The 24,678-nt window shown below is 44.1% G+C and overlaps 1 protein-coding gene across 1 annotated transcript in view; it reads right to left on the bottom strand.

The window, feature by feature from the left end:
• Positions 1-24,678, bottom strand: part of DNTT (DNA nucleotidylexotransferase) — a 186,174-nt gene that overhangs the window by 56,153 nt on the left and 105,343 nt on the right. Inside the window, 1 exon segment of the mRNA XM_015410995.1 lies at positions 10,974-11,052. Coding sequence (XP_015266481.1) covers positions 10,974-11,052 — 79 coding nt within the window.

Here is a 24,678-nt window from a genome sequence, read left to right as displayed (position 1 = left end):
TTCGTCATCCGACTCTTGGACTCTGTACATGTGATCCAATTTCCTTATAGACACAGGAGCAGACGAAGGCTTTAGCCATGGTGATTTCGCTGCCTGCAGTAGTACTGAGGACATGGGTAATGCCAAGGTGGACGAGGTTCATCCGACTCTTGGACTCTGTACATGTGATCCAATTTCCTTGTAGACACAGGAGCAGACGAAGGCTTTAGCCATGTTTCGCTGCCTGCAGTAGTACTGAGGACATGGGTAATGCCAAGGTGGACGAGGTATCGAGCTGAACTATGTCGTAAACAGAATCTGTCACCTGCGGGTGTTGCTGGATGACAGACAGACCTAAAGAGTGGGCCATTCTCTTGACTAAATCAGTGTAGGAGGTAAGGTTGTCCGATGGAGAGACAGGTAAGTCCTCTGCAACATCTTGGTTGGGAGATCCATGGTCTGGAGAGGTATGAGACTTAGAAGCCTCCGTATCTGAGTCCTCTTCCATGAAATCAGAGGAGTCTTGTTGTGGCGTGTGGACTGAAATGTCCTGTTGAGAAGGTACCGGTTTCGGTTGGACGATAGGAGTGACAGTGTTTGAAGTGACCAGAGGATTGAGTGGACGACTTGGTTCCAGAGTATGGTGGGACGGATCGACTATAGGAGGACGCGACAGAGATGCCGAAGGTCTCAACTTGTGTGGGGATCTCGACCTATGAACGGAGTGGGTCGAGTAGCGATCCCAATCAGAATAGTCCGCTGGAGTCAACCACGGCATGGACGGTGGGTAAGCCCCGTAGAGGTACGTCAACTGTAGTTGATCCCACGGCATTGGCGGTGGGGGAGGCAGGAAGACTCTGGGGGAACGGCTTCTGGACCGCGTACGTCTGGGAGACAAGGCAGTAGCTTGTTTGCATGTATTGTCCCTGTAATGTCGGTCGTCGATATCGACAGATTGAGTGAGCAGACGAGGAGGGTGACACTGCATGTCACATGAGGCATATTGGTGCCGACGTGGATCGACGTCGGGGGCTTCCGATACCATTGATGTCGACAATGGAGAAGGAGACAGAGAATGCTCTGCATCCATCTGATGACTTAGGAGCTCTACCGTTTCGATGTCGGAGTAAGGAGGCTCCATCTGGTGGACAGGGGAGTCCAATACATGGATGGTCGGTATCAGTGGAGGGACTTGGGCCTCCGATATTGATACTGCCATTGGAGCGGGAGGCACTATAGGGGCATCACCCAGTTCAGGCACCGCTTCCTTCCCCTTCTTCGCTGCCTTAAGAGACTTGGAGGTGCCCTTCCTTGTGGACTTATGCGCTGTACTTGCCTTAGCCTTCTTCTTGATTGGCGTAGAGGCAGACGATCGTGTCTTCGATGTCGAGGGCTTCGGTATCAGGCGGTCGACATCGGAGGCAGGTCACGATGCCAGAACTGTCGATGTAGACGGTCTCTCCTCTATCGCTGAGGCAGGAGCAAGGGCCAATTCAAGCAGCACCACTTTAAGGTGCGCAGCACTGTTCTTTCTTGTTTGGTTAGAGAATCGAGTGCAGTGACAACACGACTCTGGCTTTTGAGACTCTCCAAGGCAAAAAATGCAGAGGGTATGACGGTCAGGAGGAGCAAGTTTGCTACCACAACGTCTGCATCTATTGAAAAATCCCCACTTCTTCTCCATAAGAAGAGAAGTGGAGAAAAACGGATAGGGGGCTGGCCCGAAGGCCTGAGGTAAATTCCCCTCAGAAGAAAATAAAGGGGTTTTTTAAAGGACAAATCACTTTTAAAAAAAGATAAAATAAAGAACAGAAATAATTTCTAAGAGCTGAGAGCTGCGAGGCAAAAGCGCACAGCGAACCAATCAGACCGACGACGAAAGTGGTCTTTCCAACGCGGCGGTAAGAAAGGAACTGGCGGGATGTCTGCGCCCACCCCTCTGGGCATGCGCGGTGGGGGTCCTGCGCATGCCCGAGGGACTGGGCACAAAAATCCATTAAAAGAGCTTGCTACAGCACTGATCGATCCAGCGCATGTGAACTAGATCCCATTGGTGTGAAGCACAGAGAGCACGTTGAAGATCTTCTCGATACACTAGGAGAGCATTCCAATTACTATTCTGAGGCTCTTAACTCCTGGAGGCTTGGAAACTCTTGCACCATCCTCTCATCTACACACTGAAATATTATACCAAATGCAGGCTACATACATTTATTATAAAGCATATCAATATATACTAATGACTAGCCTACAGCATTCCAAAATGCGGCCCACAGGGAAGTCATTTTAAAAGGCCCATGAAGCATGTTTAAAAGCATTTTTTTTATAAAACATTATCCATCAACTGCAATGCAGCTTTTCTGTTTTATTGTTCCCCTTTTAAGTTGAGAAGATAGTGTTATTTTTTTTTGCCTGTGTTCCTAGACTCTCTTATTCCCAATGATGCCACTTCAAAGAGCATCGCAGGGTTGACTTACCCCATTAGTTTTTCAACAGCTTTTAGGGAAGATTTGACAATGTTAAACTTTCAGCTGAAAAAGAGGAATCCTTCCTAACTACTGAACTTAGGGGAGGAGGTGGGTTTATTCATAGTTTACAAGTCAAATGCTGCAGAATCCTCCTTCCTACAAAGCAGCTGAAAGAAAGTCAACATTGTGACCCCAGTGACATTCTTTGATGCATTTTTAAGCTTTGAAGCAGCTGCCCAAAAGCAGAGGAGGAATGAATACAGAGGCAGGCTTACTGTCACAAGTATGAAAGTGCTTTCCATGTTTATAGAAATCAAAGATGCTTTTTAGAAAAAGTAAAAAGGGTATAATTCTCCTCTTTTTTGTTTTTCCCCTTTATCTTGATTTTGCTGGCAGCAGATATATTGATAGTTGGAAAAGGATTACGAAAATGGCACAACATTGGGCCAGTTCCACATAGTGGGGGCAATGGGGTTATCCATTACAATCCATAGGGACTGCAGGGGAGGAATAAGAGAAAATGACTGGGTTTCAAGTTTCACCATGCTCGGTTGCACATCATTTTTCTATTACATATTCTGTCTTTGCAGATTCAAATATTCACTCATGCATTTATAGCATCATAATGAGGAAATGTGCTCAAGGCACATTCATTCAGGCCTTTGTGCATCTCAAGTTCCTTTGAAGAACGATTCCAAGGTGGCTTTGAGGCCAATAAATTCCTTGATGGGTTACAGTCCTTGATAGCTCACCCCCTGAGACTTGCCATGCACTCTAAAAAACACATTTTGAATGTTCCCTGGTCATCGAACAGTGGCACACAGAGGATCAGTGACTGCTTCACAGTTGAATAAATGGGTGCAATGGGGACTTGTTAGAACCTTGACACCTTTCAGAAGCACTGCAAGGTCCTACTAACCAGAATGGCTTTTTGGTTCATGGGGCTAATTTGGAGGGTAAAGTATTGTTATATATTTGACTGAGTTCATTTTAATGGGTTTAAATAAATGAAAACCATGTTACTGAGTAAACTCTGACTATGCCCAGTACTGGAAAAAAACAGAAAGTATTTAACACAGTGATTCTCACACATTGGGATATTTCCCCCACCCACCCAGAGAACTGTAATCTGCCTGGGGAGCACAATAGTCTGGAGAGGAGCTGCCTGCAAACAGGATACTTTCTTCGCATGTTTAAAGATTTCATATTGCAGACACCGCCTGCAAACAGGATACTTTCTTCGCATGTTGCAGACACCTAAGCTTCTATGCTGACAACCATGGAACCTGCGAACAAGGAACACTGAAACTTCTAGCCACAGCAAATCATTCCTGTTATCTTTGGCTGGCTGGTTTTTAGAGAGAGATTGAAATGCTTCATTCTACTCCTCTTGTAATGTCAGGTTAAGTACTCGGAACCACAGATCCTCATATGCACACATTAGTGGACTGAATCCATGTACAACGAATGGCATGCTTGCAGGCTGAAGAGATTACTGTCAGAGGGCTGAGAAGCACAAGAAGTTAGCGTGAAGGAGGAGTTCATTCAGAAGTTGTGCAAAATATTGATTATCATAATGATAGAGAACACTACCAAACACTTTGACTGATCTTTGGGAGCTCCTTTTAGTGACATGGGAGCATAGCTTTTACCCGTGGCTTTTGGAACAGATGCCACGAATTCTTCTGTTATCGGGGATGCCCCTTCTAGAAGCTGGAACAAAGCTGGCATGAAAAAGAGCTGCAACATTCATTCCTCCTACATGATCTCAAACTTCTAACTTTGTTGTGGTATAGAAAGAAGCCACCCTTCAGCTACTTCCAGGCAATGAAAGGTCACATCAAAAATGAACTTTAGGGAATTTAAACTGATGAAATCAAACATGACTGTACAGGGAGCTTTGAACTCCATTCCTCCTCATACCTCAGGTGGGCCCAAGTAAGACAACCAACCTTATTCAAAATAAATAGTAAATCTCAGCAGTTTGAAACAGATCAAAACTTCAGCATGTAACCAAACCTAAGAAACAAACTTCAGAAAGTCTCTAACTAAAGAAACAGGGAGTGCTCAAGAGACAGCACCATTGAGTAATCCAATAAGCACCATTGAAATGGCTGAAGCTTCAGGTGAAAGAGGAGGTAATTATTTGAACAGTGGCACAGCTCTGCTAGGAAATGGAAGAGCTTCCCTGAGTAGGGATGGGCACGAACCGGCTCGCAAACTAAAATTTGTGATACATTTTGGCCGGTTCATGGTTCGCAAAGGGAACTTCATAGCAGATCAACCAGCACAAACTTTCCATGAACATTCAAGCAGTTTGTGGAGGTTTGTATGGTTCTTGAACAGATACATTTCTAGACAGACCATTTCCACTCAATCTAAATGTTTACCAAACTTCAAAGTAATGGGGATGGGACTTGGTGGTCATGTAGAGGAGCATCTCAGAGAGGTCCCCTGCAACTTTGATGTCTCTAGCTTGCACAGGATTAGTTCTATATACTCCTGAACCCCCTGAACCTGGACTGCCTGTCATTTCCCCAGAAAGCACTTTCCTGGGGGGGGCACCTTCTTGGAGGGGCTGTAACTCAGACCAATAAATCCAATTCACACCAAACTTGGTGGACAGGTAGAGGAGAGTCAGCTGGAGATCCCCTGCGAGCTTGGTGTCTCTAGCATGCCAGGGGGGCATTCTACTGCACTACAAACCTCACAAACTGATCCAGTTCATTTGGTTCCTAAAGAGACATTATGGTTCTTAGTTCACGAACTGGGCATGCCACAAACCACAAACTGAACGACATTTCCCCAGTTTGTGCCCATCCCTACCCCTGAGTACAATGCTCAGAAGTTACAAAACAGACCTGCAAGTAAAATTAAAATGAACTCTGGAACCATTAAATACTTAAATTAGGGGGTCGGTAGTTCAGCAGTTCGAGACCTGAGTGCCGCATGATGGAGTGAGCTCCCGTCTCTAGTTCCAGCTCCTGCCAACCTAGCAGTTCGAAAGCAAGAAATTGCAAGTAGATAAATAGGTACCACTTTGGTGGGAAGGTAACAGCGTTCCGTGTGCCTTGGTGTTTAGTCATGCCAGCCACATGACCACGGAAACGTCTTCGGACAGCGCTGGCTCTTCGGCTTTGAAATGGAGATGAGCACCGCAACCCTAGAGTCGGACTCGACTGGCTTTCGAGCAAGGGAACCTTGACCTTTTTAAAGATAAAGAAGACAGCAGAAGTGGTCATTTCAGCTATTGAGACAACTGGCATTCAAGCTCAGAGGCATGTTAACTTTCAGTAAAGTAGATGTAGACTCAAGGACCAAGCTGAAGAAGCTTGACTCTTCCAATAAACAAGGAACCAATACCAGAGGAAACTGAGAATGAAGGATTGTTGATATTCACTAACGACCAATAATAGATATAGATGAGATCCCACCCATAGTATATACAGAGTTGCCAGCAGATATGGAGTCTCATCAGTAAGCCATCCATGAAAGAAATAATATAATTTATGAGCACTCCATTGAGAAATGCAGTTCTACAAGAGGCAAGGAGAGAATGATGTTTGCAATATTAAAATGCTGAGGCAATTTTCTTGGAGGATGCCTCTTCATCCATGCTCCCCAAAATGATGAGAATTTAAAAATGAGACCTTCTGAATTAAGGAATTCAAATATTGTTATAGACCTCCTTTTCATATCAGCTGTTCAAAACAATGGCACAATGTATACAGCTACTAACCTTAAAGAAAGCCTGGCACTTTTGGTCCCACCCCCCCTAATAATCTTTTATTTATATAATATAACAACAATTTACAGTAGCACATACTATTAGGAAACCACAACAATAACAACATAATCAGAAACACAAAAAACACAAGAGCAATAAAACCAAACAGCTATTCAATATATAGCTATAAACTTCAAATTATCAGGAAGTGCCTTTTTAAGCTTACTATGTCTTTCAATATATTCAAGAAAAGGGAACCAATGTTCCAAATAAGCTGAATGAAAGTCTGGATTCTCTGCCAAGGAAATACAATAACATCTGATATTTTGTCCATGACCAGGTATTCCCATAACTGATTGAACCACATATCCGATGAGAGTTGTAAACTACTTTTCCAGTGCCTAACCACCAATGCTCCCTCTAAGCTGTGGAGTCTTGTGAGCAAAAATTCTACTGTGTGAGCTACTGGCATTAAAGTTGTGAGCGAGCGATGTGGCTACTGCACAAATCAATTTGCTCGGGTGCCCTCCTTCCTGAGCCAAGACCAAAATGTGTGAGCCGGAGGCTAAATAACTGTGAGCTAGCTCACACCAACTCAGCTTAGAGGGAACACTGCTAACCACTAGGTCTGGCACTTTTGAACAAACTTGATTTGCATCCCAAAGAATCAGAAAGACCCCAGAAAGCTCATAGAGTTGGTTCCAACCAGGTTTTCCACTGCTGAAAAGGGAGGAGAGAGTCTCATTTGATCATCAAATAAGGCTACATATGAAATCACATGTTCTGCATGGATAAAAGGAGGAGGTAATGGGTGAGATAGGACAAAAAAATTGGCTGGATTGAATCCTTAGCTTGGATCCCCCAAAGCATTTATGAAGATGGAAAGATTTCCATCCATGAAGCCCAACTCCTCCCCACCAGGAGCCCAAAATGCCCAGCGAAGTGTTGCTCCTTAGGACAGGGGACATTTTGGATTACAGAGGAAAAGAGGGGAGATGAAAGTCATGCTCCAGAGATGGAAATCCTTCCATCCACAAAAACATTCCAGTGGATCCAAGCCCATGTTTATTTTAAGAGGATAGGAGACAAAGAAAAACAAGAAGTGTTTCAAGAAACAATTATGGTAGGAACAAGTTGCTACAAAGAACTACACTGCATCTTCATTACAATGCAAAAATCCCTTCTCTATAGGAGAATAAAAGAATGAATACAAGAGAGATTAATTAACTTTTGTGGTTATAGCCATTATTTTAGGGTTTGGGGCTTAGAAAATATATCCCACTTATGTTTTTGATGGAATTTTGTGAGGTCCTGTTTGTTATAAGGACCATCCCACATATCTATATATTTGTTATCTGTGCATGTCTAGAATTTGTGGGGATCTGGTGGGGATGGGGTGCCCGCCAAGCTGTTGTAGAGATAACTGTGGGGAGCCCTTTTCAGAAATCTCTTGTCATGTCTGCCTTTCTGTCATTCTATCACTAATCTTTTAAAAGGAAAACTCTTATTTCCACTGGTCTGGTGGGGCTGGGGTGCCCCCCAAGCTGTTATAGGATTATTTTGGGAAGCCCCTGTTGAAACTCTGGGGATGTCTGCCTTTCTGACCTTCAGAACCTGCTTTTGGAGACTTGGGAGGCTGCAAGTGTAGGGGGTGGTGTTCTTGCTTCCAGTGTCTAGCGGGGGGGGGGGATGGCAGGTGAAGTTTCCCTGTGAGTTTGGTGTCACTGGCTTACTCCTGAGCCATTCTCTAGACTCCTGCATCTGCAGCTGCCTTTTCCAGAGAAAGCACTGGGGAGACCTTTTGGGAGGATCTGTAACTGGGACCCCAGAAATATAATCCGCCCCCAACTTGGAGAGATTGTAGGGGACCAGGTGGCAGGGTGAGGTCTCCTATGTGTCTGATGTGTATATCTTGCAGGGGGTCCATCCTATACAGTCCCTTCATTTTCTACTGCAGAGATTCTCAGGGACTTTGATTCTGTTCAGCTAGGCTTCTATTGCCCTTGCTTTTTTGCTGATTTTTTCACGGTTGGAAACAATGGATAAGGGCACCTTCTTTGGAGGGCCATAAACTGGACCCCATAAATTCAGCCAAAGATCTGCTGTGAGTTTGGTGTCTTTAGCTTGCACATGATCCATTATATACACCCCTGAACCTCCTGACCTGCTCCTGTCATTTCCCCAGAAAGCACTTGCCTGGGGGCACCTTCTTTGAGGGAACCGTAACTCATATCCCACTCATACCCCCCACTGCAATACTCACTTCTGGGGGGGGCATTCTACCACATCATGAACCTCACAAACTGAACCAGTTTGTCTAGCATCAAAAAGTTTGCGATGGTCCACGGTTCATGAACAGCGCATGCCACAAATCCCAAACTGATACGACCCACGTTTTCCCGGTTCATGCCCATAGCTTCACTTTTTTTAATACTGCAGAATGGAAATTAAGTGGCACTTTATGATTAATCAGATTTATTCCAGCATAAACTTTCATAAATCAGATTTCACATTTTCAAACACATAATATTATATTGTTTATATTATAATCCCATGACACGTCTGAAGAAATGACTCACAAAAGCTCATACTGAAATGAACTTGACTAATCTTAAAGGTGCCACTTTTACTTAGCTACAGATAGACAGGCTAACGCTACTACAGATTTGAAATCCCTTTTTTAGTTTATTGCCTGCCTGCAGCAGTACTTGCAGCTACAGCAAGCCAGCCAACCAACATTTGCGGGGGGGGGATTCTCTCCCTTTCCCCACATCAAGTTGCTCCTCTCTCTATTGTCGCAAAAATCTGTGATGCTGTTTTGACACTGTCCACAGCACCCAGTGTGTCCTGGGATATGCAGTCTCCAGGGTGCATGAAGCCAGGTAAACTGGGATTGGGAGGAGATGACAGAGGGAGACTAAGCAAGCAGGAACCACTAGACAAAATATATAAATGAAATGGATAGTGGTAAATAAACACACTCCCTGGTTATCACTATTTGCTGGCGACATTCCTTCAGTACAAAGTACCAATACCAGTAGCCTATTCCACCAGCCTAAAAAAGGAATGGTCAGCCAGCATCCACAGCATTAGACAAAAACAAACAAACAAACATAAAGGCACATTAAAACTGACTAACAAGTTTACAACTCTGATAGCACTACGGTTAACACCAAAACCCTGAATAACCTGAATAACAGATGTCCATTTTGACGACAACTTTTCTAATAAATTTTGAACATGTGGTCCAGATTTTTATCCCAATCAAAGAAAAATTTTCAGATCACATAGCAAGTTGCAAAAATTGGTTCCAACGATAGTGCAAGTTCTTTGTGCCATTTTCCATTTTTATGGGATATATTTCTGTACCTTAAACATTGTTCATTGAGACTTACAGCAGCTTGGAGAAAAAACATCCAATGGAAGCCAAAATGTACAGTGAGGAGATACACATGGATTACTCCCATATGGACAAGCAGCCAGGTGGAAGGGCTGTAGTTAAGTGGCAGAGCATCTGCTTCACATGTAGAAGGCTCGAGTTCAGTCTGTAGCATCTCTAGTTAAAAAGCATCAGGTAGTAGATGTTTGGAGAGACCTCTGCCTGAGGCCCTGGGGAGCCACTGCCAGAGTAGACAATACTTTGATAGACCTATGGTCTGATTCTTTTCAGGATAACTTCATGCGTGCAGGCAATTTCAGACCATCACCACAAGATGAATATTGTGAGAAAGGGGCACTTTTAAAACACACATTAGTAAAAAAAAAATGTTGTGACATCATCATTCATGTTGTGTTGATCCTCAGACTGATCCTACAGACTGATTTCCTACCTTGTATTTTCTGTAACTTCTCCTTATAACCGAACACATTTTTGACCCATATATTGCTGAGGCAGAGCATCTGCTTCACATGCAGAAGGCTCGAGTTCAGTCTGTAGCATCTCTAGTTAAAAAGCATCAGGTAGTAGATGTTTGGAAAGACCTCTGCCTGAGGCCCTGGGGAGCCACTGCCAGAGTAGACAATACTTTGATAGACCTATGGTCTGATTCTTTTCAGGATAACTTCATGCGTGCAGGCAATTTCAGGCCATCACCACAAGATGAATATTGTGAGAAAGGGGCACTTTTAAAACACACATTAGTAAAAAAAAAAATGTTGTGACATCATCATTCATGTTGTGTTGATCCTACAGACTGAAAGTCCAATCAGCTTCCATATGCAAAAGACCAGGTTGTCGCAGCAGTTGTGGTGTGGGCGGGACCCGGGCTTTGCCTTCTGATTGGTGGCGATATATGCTGAGGAGCAGTGCCATCAGCCATACACTAAGGGAGTGCATTTTAGAATTAGAACTTTGGCACCCACTATTAAATTATATATAAGGAGAGATAAGCAGTTTCCCTCCTCCACCTGAGGTATTTTGATGAAGTGCCAGCAACCAGAGTCATGGGCATAGTGTTACACAATTGGATTTCGCTTAGGGAATAAATTTCAGGGTGGGAACGACCATGTATCAGCCTTTAGAGGACAGTTTCCCTCTGGTCATTCTGGCAAGCAAGAGAGCTATTTAGCTACTGTGGCTGGGGAACAGCAAGAAAAGCAGATTGCAACTACCCCTTTTATTTACCACCCCCCACAAATTAATACAAGCCACTTGGAGACTGAAAAATAACTTCTGATGTGTTGATTGGAACAGATAAAGCATTCCGTATCTACATACATTCATCGTTGCATTCTGAACGTGCTGAACCCAGTGATCTTAAGACAATTTGTCCAACCTGCTTTTTCCAGATGTCAATCACTTGGTGTAACAGTTCATCTTCCTGCCTTGCTCCAGGAATGGTAATCAAAAAGTCTACATCATGTCCCTTCTTCTTCCCCCTGCCAATAACAAACATGCAAGACAAAATAAAACCATACAACTTCTACTGAAACTCTCCAGTCCTATTTTCAAAGAGATTCCAACCCCCGCATTATAAAAAATGACTTGCAGAATAAAATGATAGCAATGTTTCCTAAAACATAATCAAAATGAAATCTCCTATTTCTTTTATGAGGTCTGTCGCTGTTCTTTGTTATGCAATAATTTAAAGTGCTTGATGTATTTCATCTCTTATTCAAACTAGATAACGCAGATCTGCTGGGTAAGTTGTAGTGTTGCCTTTTTTTGTTTAATCCTAGAAAAGAAGGCGTTAGTCTTCTGTAAGGAAAATCGCAGTTGAGATACAGATACAGATCTAGACGTGTTTTATTAATACAAGGCAGTAATTTCTGATAAGCTTAGCAGCCTTGTCACTGTCTAATATGCTGGTTTAAATTTTGATGGACATTTTAATTACAAAAAAATAAAGGATGTCTGGGTACAGGTAATTTATTCTCTTTCTTTTCTACAAACATGAAATGCCAGCAATTCAAATGTTTCTTTCAGTAGGAATAATGAAGGCCTTTTCTGTTTTGCCTTTAACAATGGTTTTCAATGGAGAATCTCCAAAGGATTGAAAATTCTAAGCACATTTATTTGTATTTCAGTGGCCAGGGAATGAGCTCTACCTGCTTCTGAAAAGAGAATAAAAATGAATTATGGGACTCATGGTCACAGAGGGAATAACTAAGCTCTTCCTTTCTCCATAGGTATGAATCAGGTTCTAGTGACCCTTCTTTTTATTCCTACTACTCACAAAGCCTGGGCAGCATTGGTCAGCGTCAATTCAAAACTGTGGCCTTGAAGGCTGAGAGACTGCTAAGCAAAGATACTTGAACACCTTGGAAAAGTGAGTCAGTACAGTACAGTATGGGATCAGTACAGGAATATAACCAGTGTACCATGCATGGAAAACCCCATTTCCCAAGCCCTTTTCACATATCACACTGCTGGTGCTGCGATCAAAAATACCAGGGATGCATTCAGATGGGCAGCTAATCCCGCCATTATGCCAGCTCAAATTTGATCCCGATCTTTTAAATCTGTCCTCGCACGACCAGACATCCCCCGGGGGAATCGCCTTACTACACGCTGCTTCCGCTGTGGTTTCTCTAGATGGTGTCCACTGAATGAGGCGTGCGCAGGGGCTTTTTTAAAAACAACAACAAAAGTTTGTGCATGCACATAGGTGTGATATTACAAGCTTGTTTATCCACACATGCGCAGAATCAAGATTTTTTTTAAATGGCAGCCGTTCGGGATGGTCTGACATCAGACCATCCCGAACGGGCGCCATTTTTTAATAGTGTGTTGGAACGATCAGATGGGGAAAGTCCATGACTGGCCCGTCAGAACCAAAAACTCCAGATTTTAACTTTTTAGAACGGCACCGAAGTGCGGCAAAACGGGATGCTCACAGAAGACAGATGTTTCCCAGGTGTTAATATCTGGACATTACATTTAAATCCATGAGGCACTCATGCCTCACGCAGATCTAAAGAACTGTCTGATCGGACTCCAGGAGAGGGGGCTACACATGATCCTCCTGATACATGCAACCACCATTTTGTCTGAATGTGGCAGCATACATATTTTCAGCCTCGGTACACGTGTATCAGAACCCACACGTATCAGGAGCATTGCATGTCATACTCTCTCCCAGTACACATGATATCAGTGCCAGAAATTTTATTCACTTTATTTTCTTTGTTTATATCCCACCTTTCTCCATGATTGGGGGGCTTACATCCTTTTCCTCCCCTCCAAGCCTGAATAGGACTCATGAGACATCTACATCCTGTCAATGACATTTGAACTTTACAGGGAAATGTCATGGCCTGAAATGTTTATGTTCTATCAGCTTTTGACTCCATTGTTTACAGTTCTTTTTTCTGCTTCCCTCCCTGTATATATATTTTTGCCAACTGAGGACACAGTTCATGCATTTGATTAAAAAAAGACACTAGTCCACGAAAGCTTACACCATAATAAATCTATTAGCCTTGACTGAATGTAATGCAAGGAATATTGGGATGTTTTGTTGACATACCACTACACCCATTTTTTAAAAAAATTCTAAGTTACCTCCACGCCTGAGAGGAGATGGTGAGTCTCAATTTACTTCCAACATTAGAAAAAAATGTCTTTACACACTTGATCCCTATTTTGACATATTTATTGCTTTCGTGTCTTCCCCCCCCAATTAAATCAAAACAACTCTTGACCTAATAACCTTAGCTTGTTATTTAGTTTTGTTTTTGCATACCTTAAAACATCTTCATCATGTTACATGTAAATTTGCTGTTCAGCCTGTCTATAAGTTTGAACTCACTCTAACTTCCATTCCAATGTATTTGAAAAAGTGTGCCTTGCACACGAAAGCTCATCCCTAGATTAAACTTTTGTTGGTCTTAAAGGTGCCACTGGACTCTAAATATGTTCTTATCCATACAGCAATCATACATGTTTACCCCATGAAATAGACAGTAAATATTACTTGAAAAATTAAACTTGTTCTTTGATTCATTTTCACTCAAAGGTGGCAGGTGGCAAGCATATAGACAGGGAGGGCCACAATGTTTCTAGGGACATTATCTCAGCTGTGCTGAACAGATAGAGCACAAACCCGGCTATGTGAAACTTGGCAGCCAGATGTATATATTCAACATCCTCATCGAGCAGGTGCTGCACAAAGGGACTTTCACTTGACTATACTGGGGCTATGGGTGTCAGGTACTGTGAATAAGCTTGATATGATCAGCTTTCCAGAGCCACGTACATGTTCACTTCATCTGTTTTGTAGTGGTGTTTGTTGCAAGAATGTTATCACAGGATTTCTCTTGCTTTCTAGTTCATTTATCTAACTTTGAAGCCACTCAAGTTTAGCTCAGGTAACATTTTCAATAGAGAGGAACAGCCAACAAATATGAAGTTACAACTCAAGCTTGTCAGAAAAATCACTCTGTGCACTTGTCATCTCCCAAGTGCTTTTTGAGAAAAGAAACATCTCTTGAAATCTCCATTTTAAAAAATAAGCCCAGACACGTTTACCTGGAAATCAGGAGCAGAAGTAGATGGTGTCGGCCAGACACTATTCCTCTAAAAACAACATGATCCTGCAAATATAGATGGGATAGGCCTAGAAAAGACATTCTGTGGTGCTCTAGAGAGCTCTACTAGTCTAACTTGAAAATAATGAGTTATGTTAGAAGAACTGTCAATTTACCTTGGCAAAGAGATTCTTATACATTTATAATGCTCTGAGGTTCTCCTCTGGTCTCATTGCTCATCTGTCTGTATTTCAGTGTTTTTACCACCAGTTCTTCATAACCCTGTTCTGTTCCTCCCTCTTACAGACCAAGCTTCTCAGATCAGAGCCTGATACCAGCTTCTCCTGTTCGTGGGCCTTCTTGTGCCATTTATTTATTTTATTTACTTATTAGATATTTTAGTCACCACTAGGGATGTGCATTCGGCTTTCCCAAACTGAAAAAAATACCGAATAAATACCTTATCAATATTAATCAGTATTTTTAAAGCTGAATGCAAATCCAGGAAACTTTTTGGCATCTGAATACAGTTTCCCAAATTTATTCAGCTTTTTCGGCTTTCAGGTAGCCGAATACTGACTTCCCTCCCACTGTAGCTTTCCTAGTTAATTTCACCACCACCATCCCCCGCCAGTCAGCTGTGGGAGTGAAACTGACCAGGGAAAGCCTCCTCTCTACCTTCCCTCCTCCAGCTACCCCAGGGCTGCTGGAGAAGCACAGGCAGAGAGCCCAGCCATGCTTAAATGCCTTTCTTTCCCTCTCCCACTTTGGGGAGGGAAAGAAAGGCATCTAAACATGCCTGGATTCCCTGCTTGCACTTCTCCAGGGGGCTGTGGCTGCGGGGCAACTGGAGAGGGGCAGGCAAGGAGCCCAGGCATGCTTCCATGCCTGCCCTGTGCTTTCCAGCCTCCCACCTCCACCATGGCGGGAGGGCTGGGAAAGCACAGAGCAGACATGGAGGCAGGCATGGAAGCATGCCTCCCTCCCCCAAGCTTCTCTGCCACTGCAGAGAAGCTCGGGGGGGGGAAGAAAAAAAGAAGGCATGTTTAAATGCTCCTGGAGAAGCGCAGGTAGGCTCCGAGGGGCTTCCAATGACATAAGTACATGATAAAAACATACATAATACAAACTAAAACATAACAGTTAAAATTAATACATTACAAAGTGCTGGCGGCAGTTAAAATTCAGTCAGAAGGAATGCTTTCAGATGGGTTTCTAGCTCCCAGCATAAAGTGCTTAGATGTTATTCTGCTCGTCACTCTTATGGCAGCTGCTCAATGATGACTTTGCGGGCCATGCACTACAGCAGTGGCCCCTAATTATATGCCTGGCGGAAGAGCTCCATTTGGCAGACCCTGTGGAACTGTGAAAGGTCCTGCAGGGCCCTGATCTCCTCCAGGAGCTCGTTCCACCAGGTAGGGGCCGCCACCAAAAAGGCCCCGGCCCTAGTAGCAGCTAGCCTGACCTCCCTCGGGCCAGGGAGGGTCAACCGATTTTGAGACCCAGACCGTAGTGCTCTCTGGGGTATATACGGGGAAAGGCGGTCCCGTAGGTATGCTGGACCCCAGCCATATAGGGATTTAAAGGTAAGAACCAGCACCTTGAAGCAGACTCGGTACCGATCAACAGCCTGGCTGTGGCGTTCTGCACTAGCTGTAGCTTCCGGATCCACAACAAAGGCAGCCCCATCTAGAGAGCGTTACAGTAGTCTAGTCTCGAGGTGACCATCACATGGATCACTGTAGCCAGGTCAGCGCGGTCGAGGAAGGGAACCAACTGCCTAATCAGCCTAAGATGATAAAAGGCTGACTTGGCAGTGGCTGCTACCTGGGCCTCCATGGTACGAGAGGGATCCAGGAGCACTCAAAAACTACGAACCTCTGGCACTGGGACCAGTAAAGCCCCCCCAAAGGTCGGGAGTGGGACCCCCAGCTCTGAACCGTCCCAACCTAGGCACAGGACCTCCATCTTCGCTGGATTCAGTTTCAACTGACTCAGCCTGAGCCACCCAGCCACGGCCTGCAAAGCACGATCCAGGTCATCTGGTCTGGAGTCTGACTGGCCGCCTAACATCATATAGAGCTGGGTGTCATCAGCATACTGATGACACCCCAGCCCATGCCTCCGGGCAATCTGGGCAAGGGGGCGCATATAGATATTGAATAACATCGGGGACAGCACAACCCCCTGAGGCACACCACACTCAAGTGGATGCCTCCTGGACAGCTGTTCCCCCAGCGCCACCCTTTGTCCCCGACCCTGGAGAAAGGAAGCAAGCCATTGCAAGGCGAGCCCCACTAGTAACTGGTGGTCGACCATGTCAAATGCAGCCGACAGATCTAACAACAACAGCACTGCCATTCTGCCTTGATCCAGATGTCTCCGGAGGTCGTCAGTCAGAGCGACCAGCACTGTCTGCATCCCATGACCCGGATGGAAGCCAGACTGGAAGGGATCTAATATGGAAGCGTCCTCCAGAAAACCCTGCAGCTGTATCGCCACTTCCCTCTCAATCAATTTGCCCAAATAGGGCAAATTGGAGACTGGCCAATAGTTGGCCAATTCAGCCGGTTCTAAAGATGGTTTTTTCAAGAGAGGGCAGACCATCGCTTCCTTGAGTGCCCCAGAGAACTTCCCCTCTAAGAGGGACTTGTTGATAATCTCCCTTAGGGCACCTTGAAACCCCTCATGGCCAGATTTAATAAGCCAGGAGGGACACAGATCAAGACTGCAAGAGGTTGGGCACACAGCTGCGAGTAGACTGTCAACTTCCTCAAGGCTGAGAGGACTGAAGCGATCCAGGATCGAAACTGAAGATGTGCAATGGGCCTCAAGCTCGCTCACTGTTTCAAGTGGAGCCGCACCGAGTCCATCTGGCTCTGCAGGCGAGCCAAAATATGCTCACCGCCTACACAGGGTCAGGGTGGCACATTCAGGTGGGCCCCCAGGGCATGGTGGAACTGCCATGGAACATGCCATGGAACTGCCACAGCAATCCAGTCCACTGTTACCCCCGCCGCGAAGATCAAGTCGAGCATGTGCCCAGCCTGGTGAGTGGGGGTCGTTACATATTGGGAGAGTCCCAGCGCCTCCATGGATGACACCAGTTCCGCTGCCTGAGTGGAGGTCGCGTCATCAGCATGGACACTGAAATCACTCAAGACAATCAGTCTACGGTGTTCCAATGCCCAGCCTGCTACGGCCTCCATCAGGGATGGCAGGCTATTGGCCGGTGCGTTAGGTGGCCGGTACACCAGCCAAATCACCAAACTCTCCCCGACCTCCCAAACCAGGCCAGCACACTCAATGCCTGTGATCCTCGGAGGTGGAAGCTCCCTAAAGGAGTAAGCCTCCCAGGTGAATAGTGCCACTCCTCCCCCACAGCCCCTAGTCCACGATTGGTGAAGGACCGCAAACCCCAGAGGGGCAAGTTGGGAGAGAGCCATTGTCTCCCCCTCCCTCACCCAGGTCTCGGTCATGCACGCCAGGTTAGGAATGGAAGGAAAGGCATTTAAACATGCCTTCTTTTTCCCCTTCCCCCCCTGAACTTCTCCACAGCAGCAGAGAAGCTCGGGGGGGGAAGAGGCATGCTTCCATACCTGCCCTGTGCTTTCCCAGCCCTCCCACTGTGGTGGGGGACACAGAGACACAAGGGCACAAAAGGCATCAATGAGCAATCCGATCAATAGCTTCCTGAAGACCTCTATTCCAAATCTCAGTCAGTTCATTGAGGGAACTGCTGGCAGGTCCAGATAAATCTTGCACAGCATTTTGGAAACCATCAGGACCCAATAGTCTCTGCAGGTGAGCATAAATACACTCATTGCTCCTGCAAGGGGGGGGGGAATGGCTATCCTTTACGAGGAACTGGTCTGACCATATCACCAGTTCACAAACAGCTGTACTATTTAGATCAAGCCCTGCACAAAAGATCAAATCTAGCTGTGACGGACTCTGTTTTAAAGCTCATAAGTGCGATTATAAACCCGTGATGGACTGTGAAGGGTTAATGCCTCACAGAGCTAGAGAGCCTCTTATTGACAGGCTCATAAAAGGGATTTGATTGGTTAGTGTCAGTTGAGCAAAAAGACTTGAGAACTGACTGGTGAAGAGAACTCAGTGGGAGTTTAGGCCTGACTTAGGAGAGTTTAGAACTGACTGAAGAAAGTCTAGCACTGACTGAGAACTGGGAAGACTGGCAAGGAGAGGATCAGTGAAGACCCACCATTCAGACCAGGAAAAGGGATAGATCTTCTAGGAAAGAGAAGAAATTCCCTGCCTGGTTGATATCTTTAAAGAGTAGAGTGATCCCTGATGTGTTCAAAGAAGGAATTTAGGTACTTGGTAATGTACCCCTGCCTTCTGAAACCTGAAGAGTCAGTTAAACTCAAGAAAGTATACTGAAATGTTTAGATTCTAAGACTGTGTGAAAAGCTTTAAAATTCTCAATTGCTGGAAACATATGAACTGTAGTTGTGAAAATACTAAGTTACCTCAGAGTTCATTATAGATTTACCTCACATTTCACCCCTGATTTCACCTGACCTTTCCCCCTCTATGTTGAATAAAATATCTTGTTTATTTTTGAACGTTCTAAAGCCTCTCATGTGCCATTTTCAAAAGTTTAATTTTAAAAATTGGTCTTGTCTCTTCCCTCAAGTTTCAGTGCTGAGCCAGCAACAAATACAATTAAATAACAGGGTGGGACAGCCACAAATCTTCAGAAACGAAGAAAATAGATAAAGGGGCTGCTCAGCTCACCCTTCATGAAACAAATCTCCTCCCACTGCCATACCTTCCCTCCCCATCTTACAGGAATAGCCCAGCCAGAAGGACACAACACAGGCAGCAAGGAAGTACTTCCAGACTCCTGTTTGTTCCCCCACCCAAGGTTCCAATACAACTGATGTAATTGTCAATCAGACCTCTCTATTCTATCCAAATCCCCTGCTGAGTCTACAAAAAACATCCATTTTTGAGGGAAGACACTTGATATGGGTTGAGGGAGTTATCCACCACTACATTCTGTGTCAAAGGCCCTGTTGCGCCCAATTCAAAATCCTCAACACAACAATTGCAATGGCTGTATGCCCTACCTTTTACATTCTACTTAGGTTCTCCTCTGCAGTCTTACTGTCCCATCAGCTTGGTTCAGCATCGGTTGCAAAATTGTGGTATATTAACTAGGATTCAGCACTCAGACAATCACCAAAATATTAACTAGGATTCAGCACTCAGACAATTATCAAAATGCTGGTTTGTCTCAGCATATCAACATTTGTCTCTACTTTTGATGTTCTGCAGTGCATGGCCATCTTGCTGCTACCATTACCAGAACCATTCTTTAGCAGGGTACAGAGTTATCAGAATATTTGTGCAATAACAACAATTTGCTTCACTGACCAATGAATAATCTCAGCTCAGTTAATCCTGGATCATAGTCTTGACCAGAGCCAATGAAGGAGCAAGATATAATACCTGGCTTGCAAGTCTGATGCTCATCAAGATCACCTGCTGTTTTACAGGCGACCACTATGTTTGATATTCCAAAAGGGCTCTGCAATTAGATTTGGTCTATAAATTTCCAGAAAAAGCCACCACTTGATATGTGTGTTAGTCTAGTTACCATTACATGTTCCTATGAAGAGCACAAAGTCTTACACAATTTGTTATAGTTAGTAAATACCACGGTATTTGCACAGTCTACAAAAAGTTCTCTATCCTGGACTGATTTGCATCTCTACTTCAGATTTTTGTACTAATACTACAAATAATACATATTACCCTTATATTCTTTAATAATATGTAATTGTAATACTGATCTACCTTACAGGGCAGTTGTAAGGATTCCTAAAATAATGCATATGCACACTTTGGGCACTTGCAATTCCACTATCTAAACACTAAGTATTTTTATAGCTGCGGGAGTCTGTGAGACAGCAAGTACCACCATCATTTCCATCAAATCATTTTCTTAAAGCCTTATTGCAAGAAGATCAGCTAAGAATGAATCCAAACGAATTATCTGTTTTCGTACAGCTCAGAGAATACCATATTCTGCCACTACGATATTCTGCTGCAGTTGCGAGGAACTGTTCCCCACCCCCCAGCATCTACAAAGAGTTCACTAATGGAAAGACACGGACACTTTTTTCACAGAGTGTGACAATCTGTCAAAACCTTGCAAACCATTTGGTAATTTTCATGCTCATATAGAGTTCAAGTGCTTACAGAGGGGAAGACTGGACTTCCATTTCTGCTCTTGCCTCCAGGTAAACTATCAGTTTGTTGTAACCCTCCAACCCCTTGAAGTGTAAGAAAAGGAACTAACAGCAAATCACATGCCTGCAAGATTAAATGCCTGCATTAACCAGATATGTGACCAGAAAACAGAAACAGAAAGTAAAGTTAAAGGCAGTATCTCTAGACTAAATCCACAGCCTTTTGGAAAGTTCGACAGAACACAACCTACTTAAAGTCCTTAATGCATCCCCCTAAGGCATCAAGCCCTCTCCATGGATGATAGGTTAGATCTCCTGGAATTGTGTTCATTCCTTTTAGTAAGTAAAAAAAAAAGATGTTACACCAGATTATGCTCTCAAAATCTGTTCTGATGTCCTGGCCAGAGACCCAAATACATATTTTGTAACCATTCTTCTTTGCCATTGTATTCTAATGCTGCTTCTTATTTGTTATTTATAGCTTGCAATTCCCAAATGCTGAACCTTTTGATGTTCGACTACTATAAATATTCAATACTATAAATATTCAATATGATATACAATACATCCTACTTAAATTGCTTATAGATTGCAGCAGGATACGATGCTTATATGGATATGCCGAAATGATGGGAAGATCTCATGTGCTTTAAAAAAAAACCAAAAAAAACCCCCGCTGTTCTAAAAGCAATGTTGCAGATGCAGTGTATCAGGTAAATTCGTGGATCACATCCTGCAGTATCAAAACATTTTATGAATGTAATTATCAGAAGGTAGTTCATACAGAAACAGAAATATAGGGATGCTTCATCCTAAAATACTGCACCAGTTGTACTAGACAGTAATTTTTTTCAGCTGTTCTGAAATACATGATGCTATACCTAAAGTAGCATGCATTATTTATGCTATAATATATTTGAGGATTTATAGTGGAATGCTGTACTGCAGGGCACAGGATATGTCCTGGGAAAACTCCTGGAACACTCAGACTGTGCTGACCTCATCATTCTTTGTCAGACTCTGGGACCGGCAGGACCTCAAACACTCTCTGTGCAACAATAGTTCAATTGGCCATACCTGTCCATCATTTATCATCATCTTGCTCTATCGTTATTCAGCTGACATGACAATTGGCCCTTAGAGCAAGCAAAAAAAAAACCCAATAAGCATCATTATCTAAGCTTATGAAAGGAGGACAAGGGAACCTAATCTGTAGTTTAGCATTTACCATAGCCTTGTCTGCTTCAATTTCTTCCATATCTCTTCCTTGTACTTGATAATTCAGTTTCTTCCCCTACCCAAGCCCAGAATCTTGTTGTCCTTGTGACCATGTTTTGGCTGTGTTGTTTTAATTTAAAATTAGAAGAATGCTTCCCTGTTTCTTTCCTGATGTCAGTAAAACCTGGTCAGTGATTCCCCCCAGAGCCCATATGTGCCAACCAATGTATTTCCCAGCATCGTTTCTTCTCCAAATAATCTCACCTCCAAATCCAACAGCCAGTCCTGGATTTCCTCCAATCTATTGGATTAGGAGATGCTTCAGAAGAGGCACCACTTTTCTATCTACAGGGAATACCTATGCAAAAACTACTGCCTCCATTACAGGAGGAGGCATGAAGTGAAGTCTTCCAACATTTTGTAATTGAAGCCAGCTAACCCCCCCCCATGGCAGCCATTTTGTGATTGGTCACACACCTACCCACTGCAGCCATTTTGTGATTGCCCAGCTCATTCCTAGTTCTCAAAATTCTAATAATACCCACAGGTTCAACAAGGCTATGGACCCGTGTCTAAAATCATGCTTGGGTCATCCCTTGCCTAGATTGTTTTAACCCTCTTCTTCTCAATCTTCCTGCTTCCACTCTTTCTCTCTTCCATCCTCACTTCCATTGTTTGTTTAATTCTTTCAGTCTACCAACCTGGTCATAATATTTATCTCCTTTACTCCTGTCTTCTCTCTTTTCTTGAACTTTGTTCTTTCCTTGAGATTCAAATGCTCTGTCATTCTCTTTTCAATTTCAAAATCCTTCCATATTCCAAGGCACCAACATTCTCATGAAACTCAAAATCAGTTCATTCGTCCCTCACCTCTGCCCTTTCTCTTTAGTTGGGTTACTACTAGGGTTGCCAAGTCGTTTATACTCACCGGCGGGGGACTGTCCCTGGGCTCTGGGAGTCGCTGCGGGACGCACGCACGCCGCCTGCACGTCACAGGAAGTGACACACAATGTAGAGCACGTTGGGGACGTGGCCCCGATCGGCAGACGAAAAACCATAGAGTTTTCCCTCTGCCGATCGGGCCACGCCCCCAACGTGCTCTATGTGGTTGCGTCACCTCCGGTGACGCAGCCACGCTGTGCTTCGGGGGCGGGGTTCCCCCCAGGGCCCAATTCCACGGCGGCGGAAATCGGGCCTCCAAAGCAGTGGTTTACCTGCCCCCCGCCCCTACTTGGCAGCCCTAGTTGCTACCCTCCCAGCCATCGGCAGGGGATAGGGTTGTCAGATCCAGGCAGGAAAAGTCCTGGAGATTTGGGAATGGAGCCTGGGGGAGGACAGGGACCTTAGTGGGGTACAATTCCATAGAGTCCACCCTCCAAAGCATCAATTTTCTCTAGGGGAACTGATCTCTGTAGTCTAGAGATGAGCTGCAATTCTGGGGGATCCCCAGGTCTCACCTGAAGCCTGACATCCCTACTCATTAGCCACTCTTTTTAGAACAGCCTTTGTCCGGACACCTGTATGACCTCTCTATTCAATACAAAATATATGGAAAAGCATATCTCCTGCACGCAAGGGGGTTCAGCATGCCTACTGAATTCTCACATGCACCTCACTGTTACTGGAACATTACCAATAACATATTTCAAAAAAGAATGATAGAAACTGTAGTTCTGAGATTTGCTGTTGCTTCAGTTTTGTTTTTTGAGCTCCTGAAATAAGCATTGGCGATTAATCGTATTTTGTGTTGCAAGTGTGAAGAAAACTAGAGGAGTGAGTCATACCACCATTTCACAAATTCAAACTGCATTAGTAATGCTAATAGACAGTTTTAGTCATATCATTTCACTGTCTTTATTGAGTAGGCAAGAAAGTAAACTACCACAGGGAAATAGCTCTCAGAAAATGATAGCTATTAGGCTAGACAGCTGAAAAAAGTTATCAGGCTATGCAACCAGCACTGCAAAATAGATATTGCTTCTATGACCTCTCTCCCCTCTCCTATTATCTTTTTGGTTGGTTTTGTTTTAATCAAAATCTTTGAATCTGTTTTTTACAAAGAAAGCAATAATCAGTCAAGACCCAAAACATAGAACTCTATTATTTAGAATGTCACATGGAAAGACTGAATAATAGTGAACACGTGAACAGCAGCCAACTTTGCTTTGATGGCCACGATGCCATGGCTGATCTAGTTGGACTTGTGTATAGTGACTGTACAGAATGAATTCAGCTTTTTTAACTTCTTGTTTAAACTGTGGTTTTGTCCTTTACAGCCAATGGCTTAAACAAATATTTACTGCAGCTATCTCCCTTATAAATAATAGCCAAATGGTGGTGGCACTTCTCTAGAACATTCCACACGCTCCAAAATCAGTTCGCTCTCTGATCTGTCATTCAGAGGGTCTCCCTATCCACTGGCTGCTTTGCCTGAGTCCTGCCTCCAACATTCTAAACAGTTTGCTCTTCCTCTCCCCTCCACAGCCAGTCAGAACACAGAGGTTATTTGCATATGCAGCCTCATTGGCCTTTGCCTCGGAACACAGAGGTCGTTTGCATATGCGACTTGATTGGCTTTTGCCTCTAACATTCTAAACAGTTTGCTGTTCTGAGGTAAAATGTGTCCAATTTCCAGGTGAGGGCTGGAGATCACTCAGAATTCCAACTGCTTTCCAGATGGCAGAGATCAGTTCCCCTGGAGAAAATGGTGGGCTCTGTATCCATATATGCTGCTGAGGTGGCCCTGTTGGAAGTTAATCAGACAGCAGGAAGATCAGTGTGATCTAACTGACAGTTCAGTGACAGTTACCTGTCAGCAGGTGGACAGAAAAGCTAGTTCTGACCGGTTATGGCTGGCACTGGACAGTATAGAGTCACCATGACTCAGCTTGTTGCTGATTGGTGCTGCTATGTATATAAGTCTGTACAGAAGCCATGTACGTTCTCTTCGGAGGTAAAAAGCGTCTGGCGAAGCATTTTGATTGTATATTCTGTGAATAAACCCTTGTATATAGTGTACCACTGGACTGTGCAGTGTGGTTACTATAGAGGGGCAGAACAGCAAAGAACTGGTAAGAGCTGGGAGGCTGGAAAGTCT

Source organism: Gekko japonicus, unplaced genomic scaffold (assembly GCF_001447785.1).
Source record: "Gekko japonicus isolate JY-2015 unplaced genomic scaffold, Gekko_japonicus_V1.1 scaffold335, whole genome shotgun sequence".
Taxonomy (NCBI): Eukaryota; Metazoa; Chordata; class Lepidosauria; order Squamata; family Gekkonidae; genus Gekko; species Gekko japonicus.
This window is presented reverse-complemented; position numbering and strand designations above follow the sequence as displayed.